Consider the following 20,690-nt stretch of genomic DNA (forward strand, 5'->3'; position numbering starts at 1 on the left):
TTTTCCGCAACCTACATAACATTAGACTGTGTGAGTTCAATATACAAATGTACCAGTGATTGTGTCAATCAAAATATTTGTGTAGAATTACTTTTTATGCTAAATTTTCAATGTTTGCATAATCTGTAAAATAATAAATGAATTAAATAAGAAATTCACAAGTTGGAAAAGAATATGAACAAGTTCAAAGAAAGAAATTTGTCGGCTGAAGTCAGAGTATTTGTTATTCTTTAAACATATTATACAAATTTGGAACATTTTCATTCAGAATAAGTAACGGTCGCGATCAATATGCCGAAGACGCTGAAGTAGTGGCGATAGTAGTAGGATAAAAAAAAATAGTGAAATGTTTTTTATAACATTTGTGTGATTCGGGTGCATTAGATGTATATAAATCATGTTATAGTTTTTCTTCTGAAAATGCTTTCCAATATATGAGTACGTTCGTTGAAACTTTATTTACTGAAGATAGGTATTCTGTCGGGGAAGTGTAAGAGTTAATATTATTAATATTACAGCAGGGTAGTAACCATTATCAAACCAGTTTAATTTCATGGACGTTTGAACTAATTTTCGTCACTACCGCTCGATATCTGACAAAAAAATCCACTCGCTGTTTATGGTTTTATGTCAATTTTCACTAAGAATCGCGCGCGTGCGTGCGTGCGTGCGTGCGTGCGTGCGTGCGTGTGTGTGTGTGTGTGTGGGGGGGGGGGGGGGGGGGGGGGGGATATTACGGCTTATACGGTATTCATATATTTTCGCTTTTAGTATCATCGTATCCCAATTGGGTAGATCGATGCTCATGATGTCAATCACGGGATAGTCTGGTCCAGACCCGATTATTTACAAATCGCCGTCATATGCATGACTGGAATATTGTTATTGTTATTGTTACAACAAACAAAGAATTGTTTACTTCATCTGGTCTTGTGAGTGTGAACATGTAGGAGCGGACACTTTTCACATGTCTGAATACCCAGTGACATTGCTAACGTCAAGTAAACCATTCCTAGTTTATTCGAATTGTATTGATTGTATCGCTTTAGTTTGATATCCCGTCCTGTGCGCATGTGCATGTGTTATTGCTAGCGATTAACACATGAAATGTCTTATATGGTCGTTTTAGTTTGTTTTATTCTAATGATGCGTTCTCTCCAAATCAACTATCGTTTATCATAGTGACTAAATATGTTCGTTAGCTAGAATGTTATTCTGTTATTAAAGGTAACCCGCCTGAATAGCCTGTCTCTCTGTTCCCTTTCCGCCCAGCCCTGGCTGAAATGCAAAAGCTCTAAATGTAGCAAGTCTAGATTTTCTTCATGTTCTGAATCTCCCACTTCAACGAGGCTCTATGTCAATGTAAATGGAGTTAATCGTTTCTATGAAAATGATATATTTTCAGAGACTAAGCGTTTGTCCTACCTGGGTGCTACGGAAAGTGCCGAGTACGTTATGTACGGGAAGAACCGACCATATTGCACTGACCACTGGGGTTATTATCAGCCTGGCTGATTAGCCTAGCCTCAGTTGCAGTAGTCTGTCATTCAGACCCCGAAACAAATACATCCCATAAAGCCGATTCACGGCAGCTTTGAGGTCATCGTTGTCGTCATAGCGCTTTCCACGAAGGTATTCTTTCAGTTTAGGAAACAGGTGGAAATCACTTGGTGCCAGGTCTGGCGAGTGGGTAAGCTTTTCGAACACACATTATCGCACAGCAGCCTTTGCAAGTCGAGAGGTGTGAGAAGAGGCATTGTCATGAAGTAGTAAAACTCCAGCAGTCAGCATTCCTCGCCGCTTTTCTTTGATAGAATCTCTCAGGCGATGAAGCAAATCAACACGGATCATACCCTTTGCACCCCAGGCTACAGTGGTCATAACTTTCTTCACTGATCTTGAAGACTTGAATTTCTTTGGTGCCGGAGAAGTGAAATAGTGCCATTCCATTATTGACATTTTGACTCGGGATCAGAGTGGTAGACCCACGTTTCATCACCCGTTACTTATCTCTTTTTGAATTTGACGAAATCCTCCTCAATTAGCTCCAAACCTATTCCGGAACTGTCAGTTCGTTGTTTCCTTACGATCAGAATTTAGAAACACCCAACGAGCAGATATCTTGTTCATCTGTTAATGTTCATGAATAATATTTTCAATGGATCCATGGCTTAGACTTTTGTCTTCCTCGAGTTCACCAAAGGTAATACGTCTATCTGACAGTAAATGTTTTTTTTTCTATCTTCTTGATTGAATCCTCATTGATTGAAGTTGAGGGACGTCAAGACCTAGGGTCATTATCAAGGCCTGTTCTCCCAGCCTTAAACATAGCTGCCCAACGTTTATCAGTGGAATAGCTAGGGCACTTATCCCTATACACTTGTGACATGCGCTCATGAATTTCTTTGGGAGTATATTTCTCTAAAGTAAAAAAAACACTTAACGACTGCTCGGTACTCGTTCTTGTCCATTTCTGTGTCGATTTGGACCCCCTCATGTTCAACTGGCTGTCACTAATATACAAACAGCCTCACGGAAAAAAAACAGACTTGCATTGAACTACTCAAACAATGTACTCCATTACAAGGTCACTATGTTATGGCCCATAGTTGAAAGTTAGTCAGGCTTAGAACATTTTGACCAGCCCTCGTAACAAACATTCTAGTCGACATTTTGCATAAAAAATTTTTTGTCACATCCTCCTTTTTATCAGGCGAACAATTATTCATTAAATCCTGAACCTCCATATAATTTCATGTTGAAATGACGTATATTCGTCTGAAAAATACGGTCTTGTATAGACTTTCAAGTGAAGATAAATTCAAGTATATACCGCTGTTCTGTTTCTGAATTTTATATGTAATAATATACTAATTGTTTTTGTATTATTGTAAAATGTGAAAATTGGAACAATGTGAAAACGATCAGAGGAAATGTCCACAACATTCTGTCATTGGTATAGACAGACAGACAGACAGACAGACAGACAGACAGAACATTTTATTACTCAACCAACCAACGGTGGTACATGAGAATTTGAATTATTTACATCATTTAACAAATATATACATGGCATGTGACAGGACAGGATAATATGAATATTACCTTAACAAATTATATAATATATTCAGATATGACTTAAGATTCTTTAAATCCTTCGTGGTTTTATTCCATAAGAGTTTTCTAATCATTGGATAATTTTGGAAATCACATATTTGTATCGAGAGGTAGGTATTTCGGTGTTGGAGAAGGGCTTCACACCAGAAGAGATAGTGAAACTCATACAAGGACAAGGAACCTCATGAAGGTTCCGATTGAATGAGAGTTATCAAGAGGAGATAACTCTCGAGGCATCGGCTTTGTTCATGGCGTCGCTTTTGTTGATTTGGAAAAGACGACTTTTATTTGGATAACAAATCAGGGTAAATGAATAGTTTTCAATACCATTCATAAATTTTGAAGTGCGAGAACACAACCGGCTGTCATTTTATAGTTCTACGCCAAAGAGCGTACGTTTTTACTAAGTGGATTGTTTTTGAAATCCTCGTTATATGCATGACATTTCATGCTGTTTGAGAATATGGTAATGTGACTTGAGCAGGTTAGGTTGTTTGTTTATTTAAATGTCCATCGATTACACACATGTCCAAATGTCAAACTTTGGCCTTAGGCCCCATTCTCGGGACCAATAATTTCAATTCCCTTGTTTATTGACCTCCCAATATTTAGGACTAGGAGATAAACATACTCCCAATATTTAAAAATGCATGTTTTTCGAGAGATATTATTTCCACGTGAAGGAGATTATGAACTTATGAAATCTTACAAAGAATATTATTATATACCATCCCTTGTTTTATACCACGTGGACAGGTTACTCAGGAGAAATATTCTGTGTAACATTATCAGAAATGCACACTGTTGGGATTGCTATCTGCACGGGCACTATACAAATGTACCCTAGCCTGGCAATATATGTGTGGTACTGTCTATTAACACAATGTCTAGTTTCCCTGAAGGGGTCATTGTCAGCACAGGTACTACAGACATGTACCCCAGGTACGTTTCTGTATAGAGAAATGTACCCTAACCCAAATCAGAATGCAGAAAGATACTTGGAGTCCATATTCCTCATCCCGGAACCGAACCGGTTCATATCGAGTTCTGATTCGCCTGATGACGAGTGCATGCTGGATAATTCTGTGCATCGTGGAATATGAGAGCAATGTACGTACGTCACTTTGCTCGTTTTTTATATAGCACACTGGAATGCATCTCATACAACAGTATGACAGTTCCGATCCATTTATGGTAAGGAAATACGGAGAGAAAAATATACTACATGTACTGCCATGTTGAATTTTCCTGCTGTTTGGCATCCAGGATGTGTTGTACAGGTAAGCGTTCAAGGAACCGTTTCAGAGCATTGCGCAATACGGCCGGCGGCGCAATGGACTCCTCCTAAGGTACCTTTCTGTATTCTGATTTTGGCTAGGGTACATTTCTGTATACAGAAACGTACCTAGTTCTACATATCTGTAGTACCTGTGCTGACAACAACTCCTTCAGCTTTAGGTTCAGTTTGGCTGTCATGTTTGGAGTTGATGACCAAAAGCATTTAGCTGGAAAATAAAACACCTCACAGTAAGAAGTGGTCTGTACCATCAGTTAGTGTTTGTGATGGGTTTCATGTTTAGTATTCCTTCATCAGCCATATGCTTCAATGAGGGGAGCATATGGTGAGAGAAAGGTCAAAAGTACAAATCATGGCGTAAGAGGCGACTAACGGGATCGGGTGGTCAGGCTCGCTGACTTGGTTGATGATTGTCATCGTATCCCAATTGCGTGGATCGATGCTCATGATGTCAATCACTGGATTGTCTGGTCAAAGCCCGATTATTTACAGATCGCCGTCATATAGCTGGAATATTGCTGAGTGCAGCGTTAAACAACAAACAAACCATGGTTATCAGTCATAGTGTCAATATACGAAAACAAATTGGGTTTGTTTTACATATACATGCATCTACACATGTTCACGTAGATCTTTGTGTTTGACATATGTCTTAGCATTAGAATACTTTTGGTTATTATTGCTTACTGAAAGTTGAACACATTGGAGGAAGTGATATTGAGACTGACACATGTTGTAGGAGTTGATTGTGCTGGGATTGTGTTCTGATTGTGCTGATTGTGTCAAGATTGTGTCAAGTTGTCCTGTGAGTGTGTCATGATTGGGCTGTTATTGTGTCATGATTGTCCTGTGATTGTGTTATGATGTCACTGTGATTGTGTCATGATTGGGCTGTATTTGTGTTTTGATTGTCCTGTGATTGTGTCATGATTGTGCTGTATTTGTGTTCTGATTGTCCTGAGATTGTGTTATGATTGTACTGTGATTGTGTTCTGATTGGGCTGATTGTGTCATGATACTCCTGTGGTTGTGCCTGATTGTACTGTTTTGTCTCGATTGTGTTCTGATTGTGCTATGATTGTGTCGTGATTGTCTTCTTCTTCTTCTCCAGTGTGATGGAGGCTGCTGAGGAGGAGGAGCAGATGTATCGGGTTGTCAAGAATGACCTTGACAACCTCATCTCCTCCATTTTGGAACAGGATCAGGAGGAGGACACCGACGAGATTAATGTGTTCAACACCCAGGTCCGGCAAATAGAACGTGAGTAGATCAATGTGTTCAACACCCATGTCTGGCAAATATAACGTGATTAGAACGATGTGTCCAACACCCAGGTCCGGCAAATAGAACAGGAGTAGATCAATGTGTTCAACACCCAGGTCCGGCAAATATAACGTGATTAGAACAATGTGTCCAACACCCAGGTCTGGCAAATATAACCTGATTAGAACAATGTGTTCAACACCCAGGTCTGGCAAATATAACGTGATTAGAACATTGTGTCCAACACCCAGGTCCGGTAAATAGAATGTGAGTAGATTGATTTGTTCAACAACCAGGTCCGACTGAGATGCCTTAGATGTAATGACAGGGTGTGTAAAATATCCACAATATATATACCCCAGTCTTTATTATTCTCTTTTCAGAACAGCCTGTTTTTACTATGTTTGAATTAAATTTATAAATCAGTTATGCTGGTGTGAATGCTTCTCCCGAAAAGTTAGAATCCCAATGGTGTTTGGCTACAGTTACCTCCTATGGAGTGTTTTGTCAGATCTTGATGGTGAAAAGTATCGAAGTGGAGAAAAAGTAAACTTTGCTTGGATCCTGTTTACCAGTTTTTGACTGGTAAAATTAGACTTGGACCGGTAATTCACATGACGGCCAGTCCCCGTGGACCGGCAAATATAGTACCTTATAAATCTTCCTTGTTGAACAAAACATCAGCAGTATTCATATAAGTATATTTTTCGAATGAAGTCAATTTGCCTTGTCTACTTTTAGTGCAAGGACATTACATTTTGCTTTGTTTCGAGATTAAATATATATTTGTAGCAACTTAGTCTCGAAATATTAAAAAGAAGAAGAGTAAAGCGTGACTGAACTTTGTGTGAATGACATGTAGATCTAACTTAGTTACTTCACAGATGACGTCATTGCATTGAATATGATATTGAAAGAATTAAAATAAGATAATTTCATACGTTTTTTTAATTGTTGAAAGTTGGCACTAATAATTTTTCCAGTCCACCAAGATTGGCAGTTTCAAAAGCCAGGGGGAACACTGACATACATGATTGAAATACTGGTCGAAGTACCCACACACTCACTGTCTGTCAATGATGCGGTTGGAGGAACCATCCATACTTCATTGAGGTGGCCCAGTCGTCTAAGGCGCCATGATTCGCTGTGTAGAGTTGCGTTCCTTGGGCACGCCAGAAACCTTTGACTGTGGGTTCGAATCCCGGTTCGCCCCGATTATGTTTCTAGGTTTGTCAGCACCATACCCGTGCTTGAGTGTTTCACCAAAGTGGTAAACGCCTGAGACCTGCATCACTTTGGGCTTTCCTCCCACATTAAGCTGACACGTCGTGATATAACTGGAATACTGTTAAAAGCGGCGTTAAACCCAACTCACTCACTTACTCATCGAGACGTTCATGGTTGTGGTAGACACCACCAACATTTCGTTCTAAAGTTAACCTGGTTTTGTTGTGAAATGTGAGAAGGTTGACTGCAGTAGTTTTGTGATCTCCCTTCTTACAGGGAAACAGCGGGAGATCAACAAGATATTCCTGGAGTGTCAGGACCATTTGGACAAGTATCGGGAGACCCTCCGACTGGAGCAGGAAGACGAGGAGTAAGTTACGATTGTAATTCATAGTGATGACAGAGCTTCAGATTAATGTTACTATTGAAAAGGCAAGGAACTTTTCATCTGTGAAAATAATGGGTATAAAAAATACATGTGCCCTGAATCCATACTCATCCAAATTGTTTGTTTGTTGTTTAACGCCGCACTCAGCAATATTCCAGTTATATGACGGCGGTCTGTAAATAATCGAGTCTGGACCAGACAATCCATTGATTGACATCATGAGCATCAGCGCAATTGGGATATGATGATCCCATTAATCGGCTTTTACGACAAGCATAGTCGCCTTAAACGGCAAGCATTGGTTGCTGAAGACCTATTCTACCCCAGATGGAAACAGATAATGATTACAATTTAATATATCATCTCTTGCACCTGTTGATACAGTTGATATTTCTCCTTTGTTTTTGGTTCTGTGGTGGTGTGCGACCATAGGGTAGTGTTAGGGTTGGGGTATTGGCACATAAATCGTTTTGCAGTTTATCACAATATGGAGAGCTGAATTGCGATACGTATTGCAATGCGTATTAGGGCCCAAATTCTATATATTTGTACTGTTCAAATGGTACTTCTTCATCAATAATCCAGAGTTTAGATTGTCAGATGGGTAGTATGGATAAACGAGACTACCATTTACATCATGAAAATGGAATATTAATGTAAACAGCTTGAAGCGTGTGCTGTTAACATGGTTTGGATAGAAACCCAGTCCATCAAAATGCCTCAAGACAGTAGATATCATTTATATAATTATATTTTAATTCTTGAAAATATGAAAATGCGTGTGATACGTGTATTGCTCACGGTCGTATACCAGTTTTATTGCACACCCCTACTAGTTATGTTACCATGGTTACAGTGAGAAGCAGAAGGAGGCGGAAGCAGCGGTAGCTGAGGCACAGGAGACAGAACGGAAGCAGCAGCTGCGCGAAGCACAGGAGGCAGCAGAAGTCCTTGACCTTGTGGAGGACAGCGATGACGATATTGAAATAATTGGGTCGTCTTTTGATCCAAATGTTGCTGCCAACAGGAAGGCCATCATAAAGGCTCACATGGCGGCACGGCCTGCTGCGAAACAGCCAGTCAAACCAGCAGAGGCGTCGGTGCCGCAACCGGAAACCACCACTCTCACGCAGAATGTCATGTAGGTTGTGCATGTAGTTGTATCTTAAATAATCTGTACAGCCCATATTTTAAACTGTATAAACGATATTGTAATGCCCAAATATTATATAATCTGTATATTACTTGATATTTGCCGGATTAAAAAGGCCAACTAAGTGATATGCCTCACTCACTCACTCAACCACTCAGTCACTCAACCACTCAACCACTCAACCAACCACTCAACCACTCACTCAACCACTCACTCTCTCACTCACGCAACCACTCACTCACGCAACCACTCACTCACTCACTCACTCACTCACTCACTCACTCACTCACTCAATCACGCAACCACTCACTCACGCAACCACTCACTCACGCAACCACTCACTCACTCACTCACGCAACCACTCACTCACTCACTCACGCAACCACTCACTCACTCGCACAACAACTCACTGTTGCAGAGCCCCTGGGACAGCTGGAGTGTCTGGCCAGGTGTCCGTAGCCCACCTGAGAGCTATCCTCACTGAGGCCATCAACAAACAGATGCCAGGCTCACAGGCACATGCTCAGTCTCAGGCTCAACTGCTACAACTACAGCAGGTACGTAACACTTCCCTACCATCAGTGGTGTCTCGGTGTACCGCCACAGCTCAACTGCTACAACTACAGCAGGTACGTAACACTTCCCTACCATCAGTGGTGTCTCGGTGTACAGTCTCAGCTCAACTGCTACAACTACAGCAGGTACGTAACACTTCCCTACCATCAGTGGTGTCTCGGTGTACAGCCTCAGCACCCATCCTCAAAAACAAGGCCTCACAATACTGCTCCTCACAGATCACATACCAGCTCACGGCAGTGCTGTGGGGTAGCCTGTTGGTTCATCCAGGGATTTATCAAGACCTGATCAAAGGTCAAATTTCTGCCCAAGTCTACAGAAATGTCAGTAAAAATTCCAAGATTGGAATTATAATTCCCAATTCCTGTTGTTATAGTTATAACTAATGTTGGAGTGTTGTTGAGCTGACTTATATTTCACTTATCACAGACCCAGTAGGCAGGACATATGCTTAGTTTTACATCACTGTAAAGAAAACAATGTTAAATACCTCAGAATTTGAGAAAATAAGAACAAATGTTTCTCTATTTACATGCCATGGACGCTTAGTTTGGAGTCCTAGAAATATCTCCCTCAGGAATCCGCTCGTCTCACCGTGTTCGAGCTTCACATGACTACAGTGTCTCATGCCCTCCTCTTTACCTTGAGACTGCCTCTGTGGTCTAATGGTACAGCGTCCGCACGGAGAGCGGAAGGTCCGGGGTTCGATCCCCAGCCGCGTCATACCAAAAGACGTTAAAAGATGGTACTTGTTGTTACCCTCTCTGGCGCTCGGCATAAAGGGGCTAAAACAAGGACTGGTCGGCTCAGAGTCAGTATACTGTGTCTGAGTGGGATATTCATGATAAGGTGCGGCATGGTATCTCAGTGAGCTAGCACTGTAAATCGGCATCAGTACGGACTAGTACAAGCAGACACACAAACACACGTACATGCACGTCGCTATATAAGTGCAATAATCTTGGACGAGACGTTAAACCCCATTTCACCTCACACCTTTACCTTGATATTGTTCGAATATTGCTAAAAGCCACATCAGATCAAATTCACTCATTGACTATCTCAACTTCCAGCAAGCCCAGAAGGGAGAGTTATCTCCCCTGCAGAAGCAGCTCAACACTGACGTCACATACACAGTTGCGAGGACAGGACCTGTAGCAATCCTGCCAAAAGTTTCTACAAAACCTAAAAACTCATCTTCATCGCAGGACTGGTAAGTATTGGGAGTCTGCATAATTTTACCTTATCCTGCATTACATGTTGCATTCCCTTGTTTCCTCTGAGAACATGGGTTGGTGAAAAGCAGAATAGTGATGTAAATACTGGCTGGTTGCTGAGGGCAGGCGGTATTTGGGCAAGCAATTTCAGTCTTTCACAAGGAATGATGTTTCCATAATAAAAAGATTTATGTGGTTCTGGCTTCCCTACTTTTCCTTAGTGTTTTTAATCCGGTCTGTAAAACCTGATCATTCTAACGGTTGGTAGTCACGTGACACAGGACATCCTATCCTCACAAAATGGCCTCCATTCTGTAGCAGACACTGAAAGTCCCTGACATCACAACCCGTGACTCTTTTTCTATGACGGGGCGGTCGGGTAGCTTTAAAGCGTTCTCTCATCACGCCGAAGACCCGTCTTCGATTCCCAACATGTGTACAATGTGTGAAGCCCGTTTCTGGTGTCCTCCGACGTGATATTGCTGAAATATTGCTAAAAAGGTGGGATAAAACCATACTCACTCACTCACCCACTCACTTTTTCCCTGACAGTAACCAGCCGGTATTTGGGGGAGGTGGACTTTGTATGCTTATTGAGATGTCAACATGATATTCAGGGATGAGAATCTTTCGCGGATCCGCGAATTTTAGTGACCACAAATTTGTTTAAATCTGATGGCTTCCCCTATAAACACCCCCAAGTTATGGACCATGCTCCATTGCAAAGAAGTTTCAGCTGATAAGGTAAATATCCATTCTCATCCCTGGATATTTGGAACTGTTGATACATACATGCATGATGATCACTCGTTGATGTGTTTGAAAGCAGCCATTTTGTCCATTACCGTGTCCTTTGTCATGTTATCACTGAGTGGAGCCGATATTTCAGAATCTAAGGTGCTGACTTTAAGGGATTTTTATAGTGGTGCTCACTACTGGGATAGACCTGTAAAGACCCAGGGCAGAGTAGGTCTTCAACAACCCATGCTTGCTGTAAAAGGCAACTATGCTTGTTGTAAGAGGTGACTAACGGGATAGGGTGGTCAGGCTTGGTGACTTGGTTGATGAATGTCATCATGTCCCAATTGCGCGGATTGATGCTCATGATGTCAATCACTGGTTTGTCTTGTCCAGACTCTATTATTTACAGACCGTCGTCATATTGCTGGAATGTTGCTGAGTGCGGTGTTAAACAATAAACAAACTGGAACTCCCAATTACTCACATAGTAATATCTCGGCCAGTGTTTTGTTTCAGTCACTGTTCATGCTTCATCTTATGCTTGTTGCCTTCAGGAAAGAGGTGGATATTTCGGCCAAAGTGCTTGCCAAGAAGTTCAATGATATCTGGTACTCCGGGACAATAACTGACATCGTCAACAAGTTAGATCCACCAGACGTGGTAAGTATCGCTTCCACACACTTTGTACTGTCACTTCCTAATGCTTAGAGGCTGCAAATGAACCCCAGCAGATGTCGGAACAGATCGAGCACTGATGAATGTTTCCATAATGATGGCACAGTTACCACTTGGTTGTCTTGGCCCTATGAAACTCATGGTGCTGGAGGCCATTGATGAGGGACTAAGCATGAATTTAAGTTATTGTTAATTCTACCATGACGATGTGAAATACTCGAATTTGGTTGGGCAATCAATACAATTAGACATTACAGAGCTCCAGATAAGCTTTTGGTGTTGTGGGTATTTTACCCATGCATTTTTAAATCATTGGGTATCAGTAATCCTATCTGGGTATTCAAATTTCTGTTACCAACTAATTACATTAAGTAATACGTTACCACTGTTATACCGAGGGTGTTGTCTCCCACAACTGCTGCTATAGCGAAATCTACCACAGAGATCTCAATTACCTCATGCAGCACGTGCGTAGCCACCTAGCTGCCATGTGACACCCTTCACTCTTGTCTCTTCGCTTGCTCTAGCAAGACGTACAATAAACTGCTCAAGCGTTCCAGTTTCTCCGACCATTCGGTGATATTTATTACTGTTTATTCTCTCTAATAAACTGTGCTTTTACGGGGCGTTTGCTGTAACTACGCTTGGAAATATTTTCCCGCCAAAAGGAAATATTTTTCCCGCCCTTTTTTTCTATATACTTGCGGGGTGTCTCGTATGCACGTTGCGTCTTACGTTCCCCTGTTCTAGTATATCTTGGGGTTTTTACATCACTTATACCTCTATATGTTATATGTGTATGTTCTATATTCGCATTGCTCGTTTATTTTCTTGTGAAAATACTCGTTTGTGACTATTTGTGGTGCGTGTGTTGTAACCATGTTTTGCTCTTTGTTCATAGTACAAACAAAATGTCTGACATGGATGTTTCGCCGTCCTCCACCCCCGCAACCAGGAGCTGCGGGGTGTGCCGCAAGCGAGCGCTACCGGCTGTATGTGCAGTCCGTTTCCACCCCTGTGGTGGCCGGCTCGTCCGGTCGGGGTCCCCTTGCGGGTACCACCACCACGGCTGCGGCGGATCCCTTGACGGCCCGTGGGCTGTCCGGGGATTCCGTCGCTGCATTACTTGCATAACTTGTGGACTCCAAGCTGGCGGCCTTATCTCAGGATAGGCCGCTGGCTGTTCCGTCCCCGGCCACTTAGGTGGCCGCGGGGTCGGACGCGGGGTCCACCGGTACGGCGGCGGCTCCCGTGGTCACCGGTCCTTCCCCCGAACCGTTGCTCCCGCTATCGGTTAAGGACCGCGTGGCCATGGTTTATGACCTCTTTGAGGACATGCCCCGGCCGGAACCGTGGGGAATCCACGACTGTGGGTTCCTCCGAGGTATACGATGAGTCTTCCGACACGGCTTTCCCCGCATCAACCTTGCTGCGCGGTATCAAGCCTTCCTTGGAGAACGCCTTCGCGGCGGCCTCCGGTCGGGGTCTCCCGTTGCCTCCGACGTCATGGAGAAAGGGTTTATACCCGGTACATGACCTTGCCTTTCCCGAGGCTGGTCCTACCGCGGAGGCCCATGTTGAGCGGTTGGGTGTCCGTGCCCCACCGGCTGCTACGGTAACGCAAGCTACCTTGCACCAGCTGGACGCCCTCGCTCGGCACTCCATGTCTCACGGAGACACTTACTTGGCTGCAGCGGCCCGTCTGGTCGAAGGTTCTCCCAAGGACCGTGACCAGCGCATTTACAACTGCCTGCTCAGTTTAAATGCTTCCCTGGAGTACGTTGCCGAGGACTCTCGGCACACACTTGCTCTTGTTGGGTCCCTGCATAGGCGCCTGGGTGCCGCTCCTAACCGGAGCGCGCCCCAGGCTGCTGCGGCCGGTAGGTCTAAGTGGTCGGGTTCTTCTTCCTCTGGGAAGTAGCCCCGCCCTGAGGGCTCCGGTATGGGCAATCAGCTGCCTTTTCGCGGGAAGACGGGGAACTGGGGGAAGCCCAAGTCGTCGACGGACGGCAAGGGCCCCTCCAGGTGACTCTCATTGGAGGGGTTCGTATGCCGACAGCGCCGACTTCGGTTGGCCCTAAGGCGAACCCGAGTCACTTGGCCCTGGACAGTTGCGCCTGCCGCAGCCTGTCAGGGCCCCCTCTCCTTCCCCAGTGGGAGCCAGACTCCAGACTTACTGGGAGAATTGGGAACAAGTGTTCGACGACCCGTGGGTGGTCAACACGATTCGGTACGGCTATCGGCTTGATCTCAAAGCGAATCCGCCGCTCACCATTGCCCCGTTGGCAGGTTTCGATTCGGAAACCGATCTTCCCATCCTCGCCGATGCCATCGGCAGGTTGGTGGAGAAGGGGCAGTACGGGAGTTAGCTCTACCAGAAATAACACCGGGGTTTTACTCCAGGATATTTCTCGTTCCCAAGTAGGACAGTGCCGAACTCAGAATGATTCACACGTCCGCTCCCTGGCTGTTCACCCGGTTAACCACCCCCATAGTGGGGTTCCTCCACAGGAGGGGTGTCCGGTACTTCGCGTAACTGGACGACTCGCTAGTAGCAAATCGAATGACGGACACCCTGTCACGCATCTCGTTTTCGCACTTCGGCTCTTGGAGCAATTGGGGTGGATTATCAATCTCCCCAAGAGCGAGTTAACCCCTTCTCAGAACTTGCTGTTCATCGGAGGTCGGTTCAACACGGTGTCCCATCGCCTCTTTGTCCCCCCAGACCGGTGGCACAAGATTCAGGCGATGATTGCCAAAGTCTTAGCGGTGTAACAGACTGTTCACTTTTGGGAACAGCTGTTAGGGCTACTTGTATCAGCCCAGGACTGCACCGAACAGGGTCGTCTCCAACTCCGCCCGCTGCAACGGTTTTTAATCCAGTTGTTAGCAACGGAGGTGAACAGTGCGACCGTCACCCTCCCGGATCGGCTCCGACCGCATCTGGAGTGGTGGACGGTCCCTTACAATGTCTTTTCAGGAGTCTCTATGCGGCCCTACCGGGCCACGTTGAACCTGTATACAGACGCCTCTCTAGTGGGCTGGGGCGCCCATCTAGAGGGGGAGGTGAGCTTGGGGCTGTGGTGCGTAGACGAACTAGGTCTTCACATCAATTGTCTCGAGTTCAAGGCAGTGATCAACGCAGTCAATCACTGGAAGCATCGTCTCGTCGACGCCCGGCTCATGCTGGCGACCGACAACACGACGGTAGTGTCCTATGTGAACAAACTGGGGGGAACCAACAGTCACTCGCTACTCGATCTCACGTTCGAGTTTTACGCTCTGGTGGACAGTGTCCCGTGCCAGATACGCGCCCGTCACATCCCAGGTGTGCGGAACGTACTGGCCGATGCTCTATCGAGGCCTCAGGATCCGAGCCCCACAGAGTGGATGCTGAACCCAGTGGTGTATCAGTGGCTGTGCGAACGTTTGGGTCGTCCGATGGTCGACCTGTTCGCAACACGGTTCAACAATCAACTCCCGTTGTTTGTATCACCGGTCCCGGACCCGAGGGCCATCGATCACGATGCTCTCGCGTTAGACTGGACGGGCTTGGACGCTTATGCTTACCCGCCGACAGCGTTGATACCACACATTCTAAGCCGGCTCCGAGGAGTTCGCTGTCGAATGTTGCTGATCGCGCCGATGGGGCCGAACAGATCGTGGTACCCCGACTTGCTGACCCAGGTCACGCAGTCGCCACTCCCACTGCCTGTGAGACCGGATCTCTTGATCCACCCTCACACCCGTCAGCTTCATCCAAACGCAGGGCAGTTCAATCTGCACGCGTGGATGTTGTCACCGAGCGTCTGAGGAGTAAAGGTTTTTCTCGCCTGGCGTCTCGGGCATACGTTAGTATGCATCGTGATTCTACCCAGAAGGTGTATAATGCACGTTGGGTTATTTTCACGAAGTGGTGTTGTAAACATCACATTCATTCGCCAGATAAGATATCTGTGCAGGATACTGCTCGTTTCATGTCTCACTTGCGAGAGACCCGGAAACTCTCCGGGGGTTCCATTGCCAACTATGTCTCGTCCGTTGCTACGGTACGGGACGTTGCTATGGGTACCAGTCTCTCCAAAGAGCCGGTGATACGGGGTATTATCAAGGGTTTCAAACAGCACGATCTTAAGAAGGGCCGCCTTCGGGCACCGGCCTGGGATCTTTCCCTAGTGTTGCAATCACTTACGGAAGCTCCGTATGAACCCTTGCATAGTGCTTCGTTCCGGCATGTGACTTGGAAAACAGCATTTCTCCTCTCCTTTGCCACGGCGGCACGTGTATCCGAAATTCATGCACTCGATGTCGCCAAGGTACGATTCCATAGGGGTGACGAAGGAGCGGTCCGCCTGGGCCTGCTCATGGGCTTCGTCGCCAAGAATCAGAGAGTCGGGCAAACGGAGAGAGAATTCACTGTAAGATCACTCAAAGAAATCTTACATCCTGCTGATACTGAGGACAGAGCGCTGTGTCCGGTTAGGGCCCTTAAGTATTATCTTAAGGCTTCGAATGAACGTAGACAAGGGCGTGACCGTCTGTTCATATCGTGTAACCCTAATCGCACGGTTGACATAACTCGATTGCGTTGTTGCTTCGTTCTGTCATCAATCTGGCGTACCGGTCTCGGGGGTTACCGGTAGCGGGGTCACACCCGCACGAGATCAGGGCGCTAGCCGCAACATTTGCCCTACACTTGAATATCTCTGTTCGCAGAATATTACGAGGTTGTTACTGGTGTTCTGACTCGGTTTTTGCCAATCATTACCTCAAACAGGTCGCTGATGCCGTCGTGGAGAGTGTGCACCGTCTTGGCCCGCGGATCGCGGCGCAAGCGGGCACCTAAGGGGTGTGCCCAGCGCAATTCCGAACTCCTCAGGCGTCAGACCTTGCACGGTGGTCAATCTGGGTCGACTCCATTGTTCCCACTGCCGTGGGTACAGGAGTTGGGGTCCCGCAAACCAGCGCACTAAAACCACAGGTGAGGGCGGCTTTTTGTGTGCTTTGTCCTTATTTGTATTTTGACAATTATGTATTTAATTGTCTGTCGTGTATCCCAACCTTGTGATGCATGCTTACAAATACTGGAATTAGGTCACGCGCCTAATGCATACTTTAAGTAGGCTTGCTCTGGGATATACGGTCTGAATGAAATTAATTTCCCTCTTTTCGACTGTTTAACCTGATCTAAGATTTAGCTCACGCGGATACAGTGTTCTCATCCGCTGCGGCGATGAAATACCTATCCAGTGGGGCCGTTTGGAGTCACCAATCGTTTTGGCAATGACGATTGAGCCTTACGGTATGCGCTTGACAGTGCTTTGGTATTCCTATAGGGTAACGCCTAGCTAGGTGCATGCGCATCGACTGCTTCCGCCTTGGTGTTTACTTCCGCTGGTCGGAAGGAATGCTAGCAGTCAGGATTCGGGTTGTAGGTGCTCCCCACCGCCTACTGTGGTAGTCAGCCTCGGTATAACAGTGGTAACGTATTACTTAATGTAATTTGTAGAATTTTCCTATTCCTTTTCCTTTCCGTCCGTCCCCCGAGCACTTGCTCTCGCAAGAGACAAGAGTGAAGGGTGTCACATGGCAGCTAGGTGGCTACGCAAGTGCTGCATGAGGTAATTGAGATCTCTGTGGTAGATTTCGCTATAGCAGCAGTTGTGGGAGACAACAGCCTCGGTATAACAGTGGTAACGTATTACTTATAGAATATTCCGAATAGGAAAATTCTACAAGTTTTTACACATGTGGGTATTTAAGTTAAATATTTAAAAACACTATTCATCTAGTCTCTGCAAACTGGTGTCGTGTGGGTTCGAGCGCTTTATAGGACTCAAAAGTACCACGATACTTCCACAAGAAAGTGTGATGGCAAATGATCATGATGTAACTGTCAAGGTTGACGGAATGCCCGTTAATAATTTCAAAATAAGTTGCTGATTTGCTAATCGAATACGAAGGGTTACTTCTTAATATTTTGATGATACGCACAAGTTTTATTTTTGTAGCGTATCTGTAATGTTCGTTGCGTATTTGATACGCTTGGATTTTATTTTACTGCATATTTCTGCATTTCTGATGCGTATTTGACGCAGATACGCAGCTTATCTGGAGCTCTGCATTATCAGTTGCGCACCGATACAAATCATTTGTCGTCTAATCAGATGATGTTGGGATAGAGTTTATCACAATGACCCATTCGGAATCCACCAAAAGTCATCCAAGATAAGGGTCAGGCAAAACCCTGAATGTATGCCACTCCCTCCTGCCCTGTTGCATCGTTCAAAAAGTACATGTCAAAATTGAACAACCAGAATCCTGCTTTCTACCAGTTATCCCACAAAACTGTCACTGGTGTTGATCGATGTTGGTACACTTTAAGACCGCTTGACCAAAATCCTCTGTACCAAATGACATAACATGTTCGGTTTCACATGAAATTAAGAGACTATCAATTTGGTCTAACATTATTCTAATTTTCAAACACAGTACGTTTATCTCCTAATTGTCTTGGGGTTGCTGATATTGAGCAGCATTTCTTCTGAAGATGTATCTTGAGTAGCATGTCTGTATATGATTGAAGGAAAATCACTGAATATTCATTGTAAGCGATCTGTTTACAATGCTCCTCCGTTGAGTAGGATACTAACTGTTAAGTAATAACAAAATGTTTCTTAGTCTGAAGATCAGATTTTGTACGAGGTCTTTTTGCTTGTTTTAATTTATGCTGAAATATTATTGAGACTGAATGTGATGGTATTTTGATTGTGTTGTCAGAGAAAATATAAGGTGAAGTTTGATGGTAAAGGCATGAAGATTCTGTCAGGGAAGCACATTGCGTACAGAGACCCGATACACGTGGTGCTGAAGGTGGGATCTAGATGTGTTGGTGAGTTTGTCAGCCGTGCAGCACTCACATGAAGTGTTTGGTGAAATGGGGGTTAACATCGGCTTCAAAATTATTCCATATAGACATGTGCATGAATGCATGCACTTATCAAGGCTGATGGTGGTTTTATGGAGAGATACCATGCTACAGTTTAACATGGATACCTCACTCAAACACAGAATACATCTATATAACGTCTTTTGGTTTGACGTGGCAGGGGAATGGATGACCGACCTCCCACTCATTGGACAGAGACTCTAGCCACTACACCACTCTAGCCACTACACTCTAGCCACTACGCTCTAGCCACTACACCACTCTAGCCACTACACTCTAGCCACTACACCGCTCTAGCCACTACACCACTCTAGCCACTACACTCTAGCCACTACACTCTAGCCACTACACCACGGAGGCAAGCAGAATTAGTAGGGACTGAGACTAGGTGTCCTTCATGTACATCTCCCCTGCGGGGACAGTATTGGTCTCCAGTACCCATGCTGATTATTGAAGCATACAAAAATGAGGAATCATGGGGATTCCGGATTAGAATTGGTCCCCAGCAAACCATGCTTATTGTAAGAGGCGACTACATAGTTTGGGAAGTTAGGCTTGTGGACTTGGTTGATTCTGTGTCATCGTACCGCAGTGACATGGATCATGGCTCACAATAACATGGACAAATTTGTGTGGCCTATATATGGATTATTCACAGGCTGCTGTCACGTAGTTGGAACATTGCGTTAAACAATAAACAAACAACAGAAAGTGAGGTTTGGATGGTTACAACATGAGACTAATTGATAATGTGGCTGGACCACTGATCTGCCTGACTACAACAGGATGCTTTATCAAGGCTGGGACATTTCTGCCAGAATGCAGCGTAAAACACTCACTTTCACACCAGTGAATCAAAGTTTAGCTTCATATTACACTGAATTGCAACCATGTTTAGAAAATTTGTGAGTTCAGTTCCCAAGTTTGGGAGTCCAAGGCCCATGGTGTGTCTGCATGTGCTTTTCTTTCTTTCTTTTCGTATAGTAACCATCAACCTTCATGTTTTAGCCCTGTATCGGGATGATGAAGCTAACGGACCCAACTCATTCTATGCCGGGATCGTTGCTGAGGCGCCGAGCGTCAAGAACCAGAAAAGGTAGAATCTGTCCTTAAGATTCAGTATTTAGCGTTTGATTAGAGAATACCCAATGAGCTACAGTGAATGATTGCATCTCTTATTTATCTTGAGTCGGGGCGGTGGGGTAGCCTGGTGGTTAAAGCATTCACTCGTCACGCCAAAAACCCGGGTTTGATTCCCCACATAGGAACAATGTGTGAAGCCCATTTCTGGTGTCCCCCGCCGTGATATTGCTGGAATATTGCTAAAAGCGGCGTAAAACCGCACTCACAATAATCGTCTGGAGTGAATAAATGGTCTTGAGTAAATAAATGGTCTTTAGGGAAGAAATGGTCTAGAGTGAAGAAATGGTCTTGAGTAAATGATGTTGATTGAATGATGGTCTTGAGTGAATAATGGTCTTGAGTGAATAAATGGTCTTGAGTGAATAAATGGTCTTGAGTGAATAAATGGTCTTGAGTGAATAAATAGTCTTTTGTAAATAAACGGTCTTGAGTAAATAAATGGCCGAACATTCCTCTGTGTTTTACCTATTGTCATTTTAAAAAAGAAAATGAAGAAAAACGTATAAAATCTCAAAGCTGAAGTTTATATAACTTGTTGATGATGTGTTTTTGAATTATTCTCATTGATACAGCAGTTTAATGTGCCTTTGACCCCCCACCAGTTAGATGTTAGTATGCTGCAATCACGTGCACATGTTGTAAGTTTAACAGTCAGTTGTTATCCCTGGGTAATACGGAGCTTGTACAGTATTTGTGTGTGACCAGCGCCGTACACTGACTTTTCATGGTTCTCTCGTTTCAGATATCTCATATTCTTTGACGATGGGTATGCCCAGTACTGTTACCCCAAGGAGATTCACAAAGTATGCCACCAGAGTAAGTCAGTGTTCTTTGTCACGCCACACATCACAGGCGGATCCAGAGGGGTCCAGAGGGGGGTCCAGAGGGTCCAAACCCCCCTTTTGTACACAAAATGTAGTACCGGTATGTTGTAGGAAGTAAAA

General features: G+C 44.6%; 1 protein-coding gene across 6 annotated transcripts in view; it reads left to right on the forward strand.

Moving 5' to 3' along the window:
* Window positions 1-3,337: 3,337 nt before the first annotated feature.
* Window positions 3,338-20,690, forward strand: part of LOC124120055 (histone-lysine N-methyltransferase SETDB1-like) — a 74,290-nt gene continuing 56,937 nt past the window's right edge. For all 6 annotated transcript variants that reach the window (XM_048386124.1, XM_048386126.1, XM_048386127.1 and 3 more), the window contains exons 1-10: window positions 3,338-3,422; window positions 5,526-5,674; window positions 7,181-7,274; window positions 8,149-8,433; window positions 8,864-9,002; window positions 10,095-10,234; window positions 11,534-11,639; window positions 18,435-18,546; window positions 19,612-19,699; window positions 20,489-20,562. In XM_048386124.1, coding sequence (XP_048242081.1) covers window positions 5,530-5,674; window positions 7,181-7,274; window positions 8,149-8,433; window positions 8,864-9,002; window positions 10,095-10,234; window positions 11,534-11,639; window positions 18,435-18,546; window positions 19,612-19,699; window positions 20,489-20,562 — 1,183 coding nt within the window. In that variant the 5' untranslated portion in view covers window positions 3,338-3,422; window positions 5,526-5,529. The remainder of the gene's footprint in view (window positions 3,423-5,525; window positions 5,675-7,180; window positions 7,275-8,148; window positions 8,434-8,863; window positions 9,003-10,094; window positions 10,235-11,533; window positions 11,640-18,434; window positions 18,547-19,611; window positions 19,700-20,488; window positions 20,563-20,690) is intronic.

This window comes from Haliotis rufescens, unplaced genomic scaffold, assembly GCF_023055435.1.
Source record: "Haliotis rufescens isolate VD_foot unplaced genomic scaffold, xgHalRufe1.0.p SCAF_6, whole genome shotgun sequence".
Taxonomy (NCBI): Eukaryota; Metazoa; Mollusca; class Gastropoda; order Lepetellida; family Haliotidae; genus Haliotis; species Haliotis rufescens.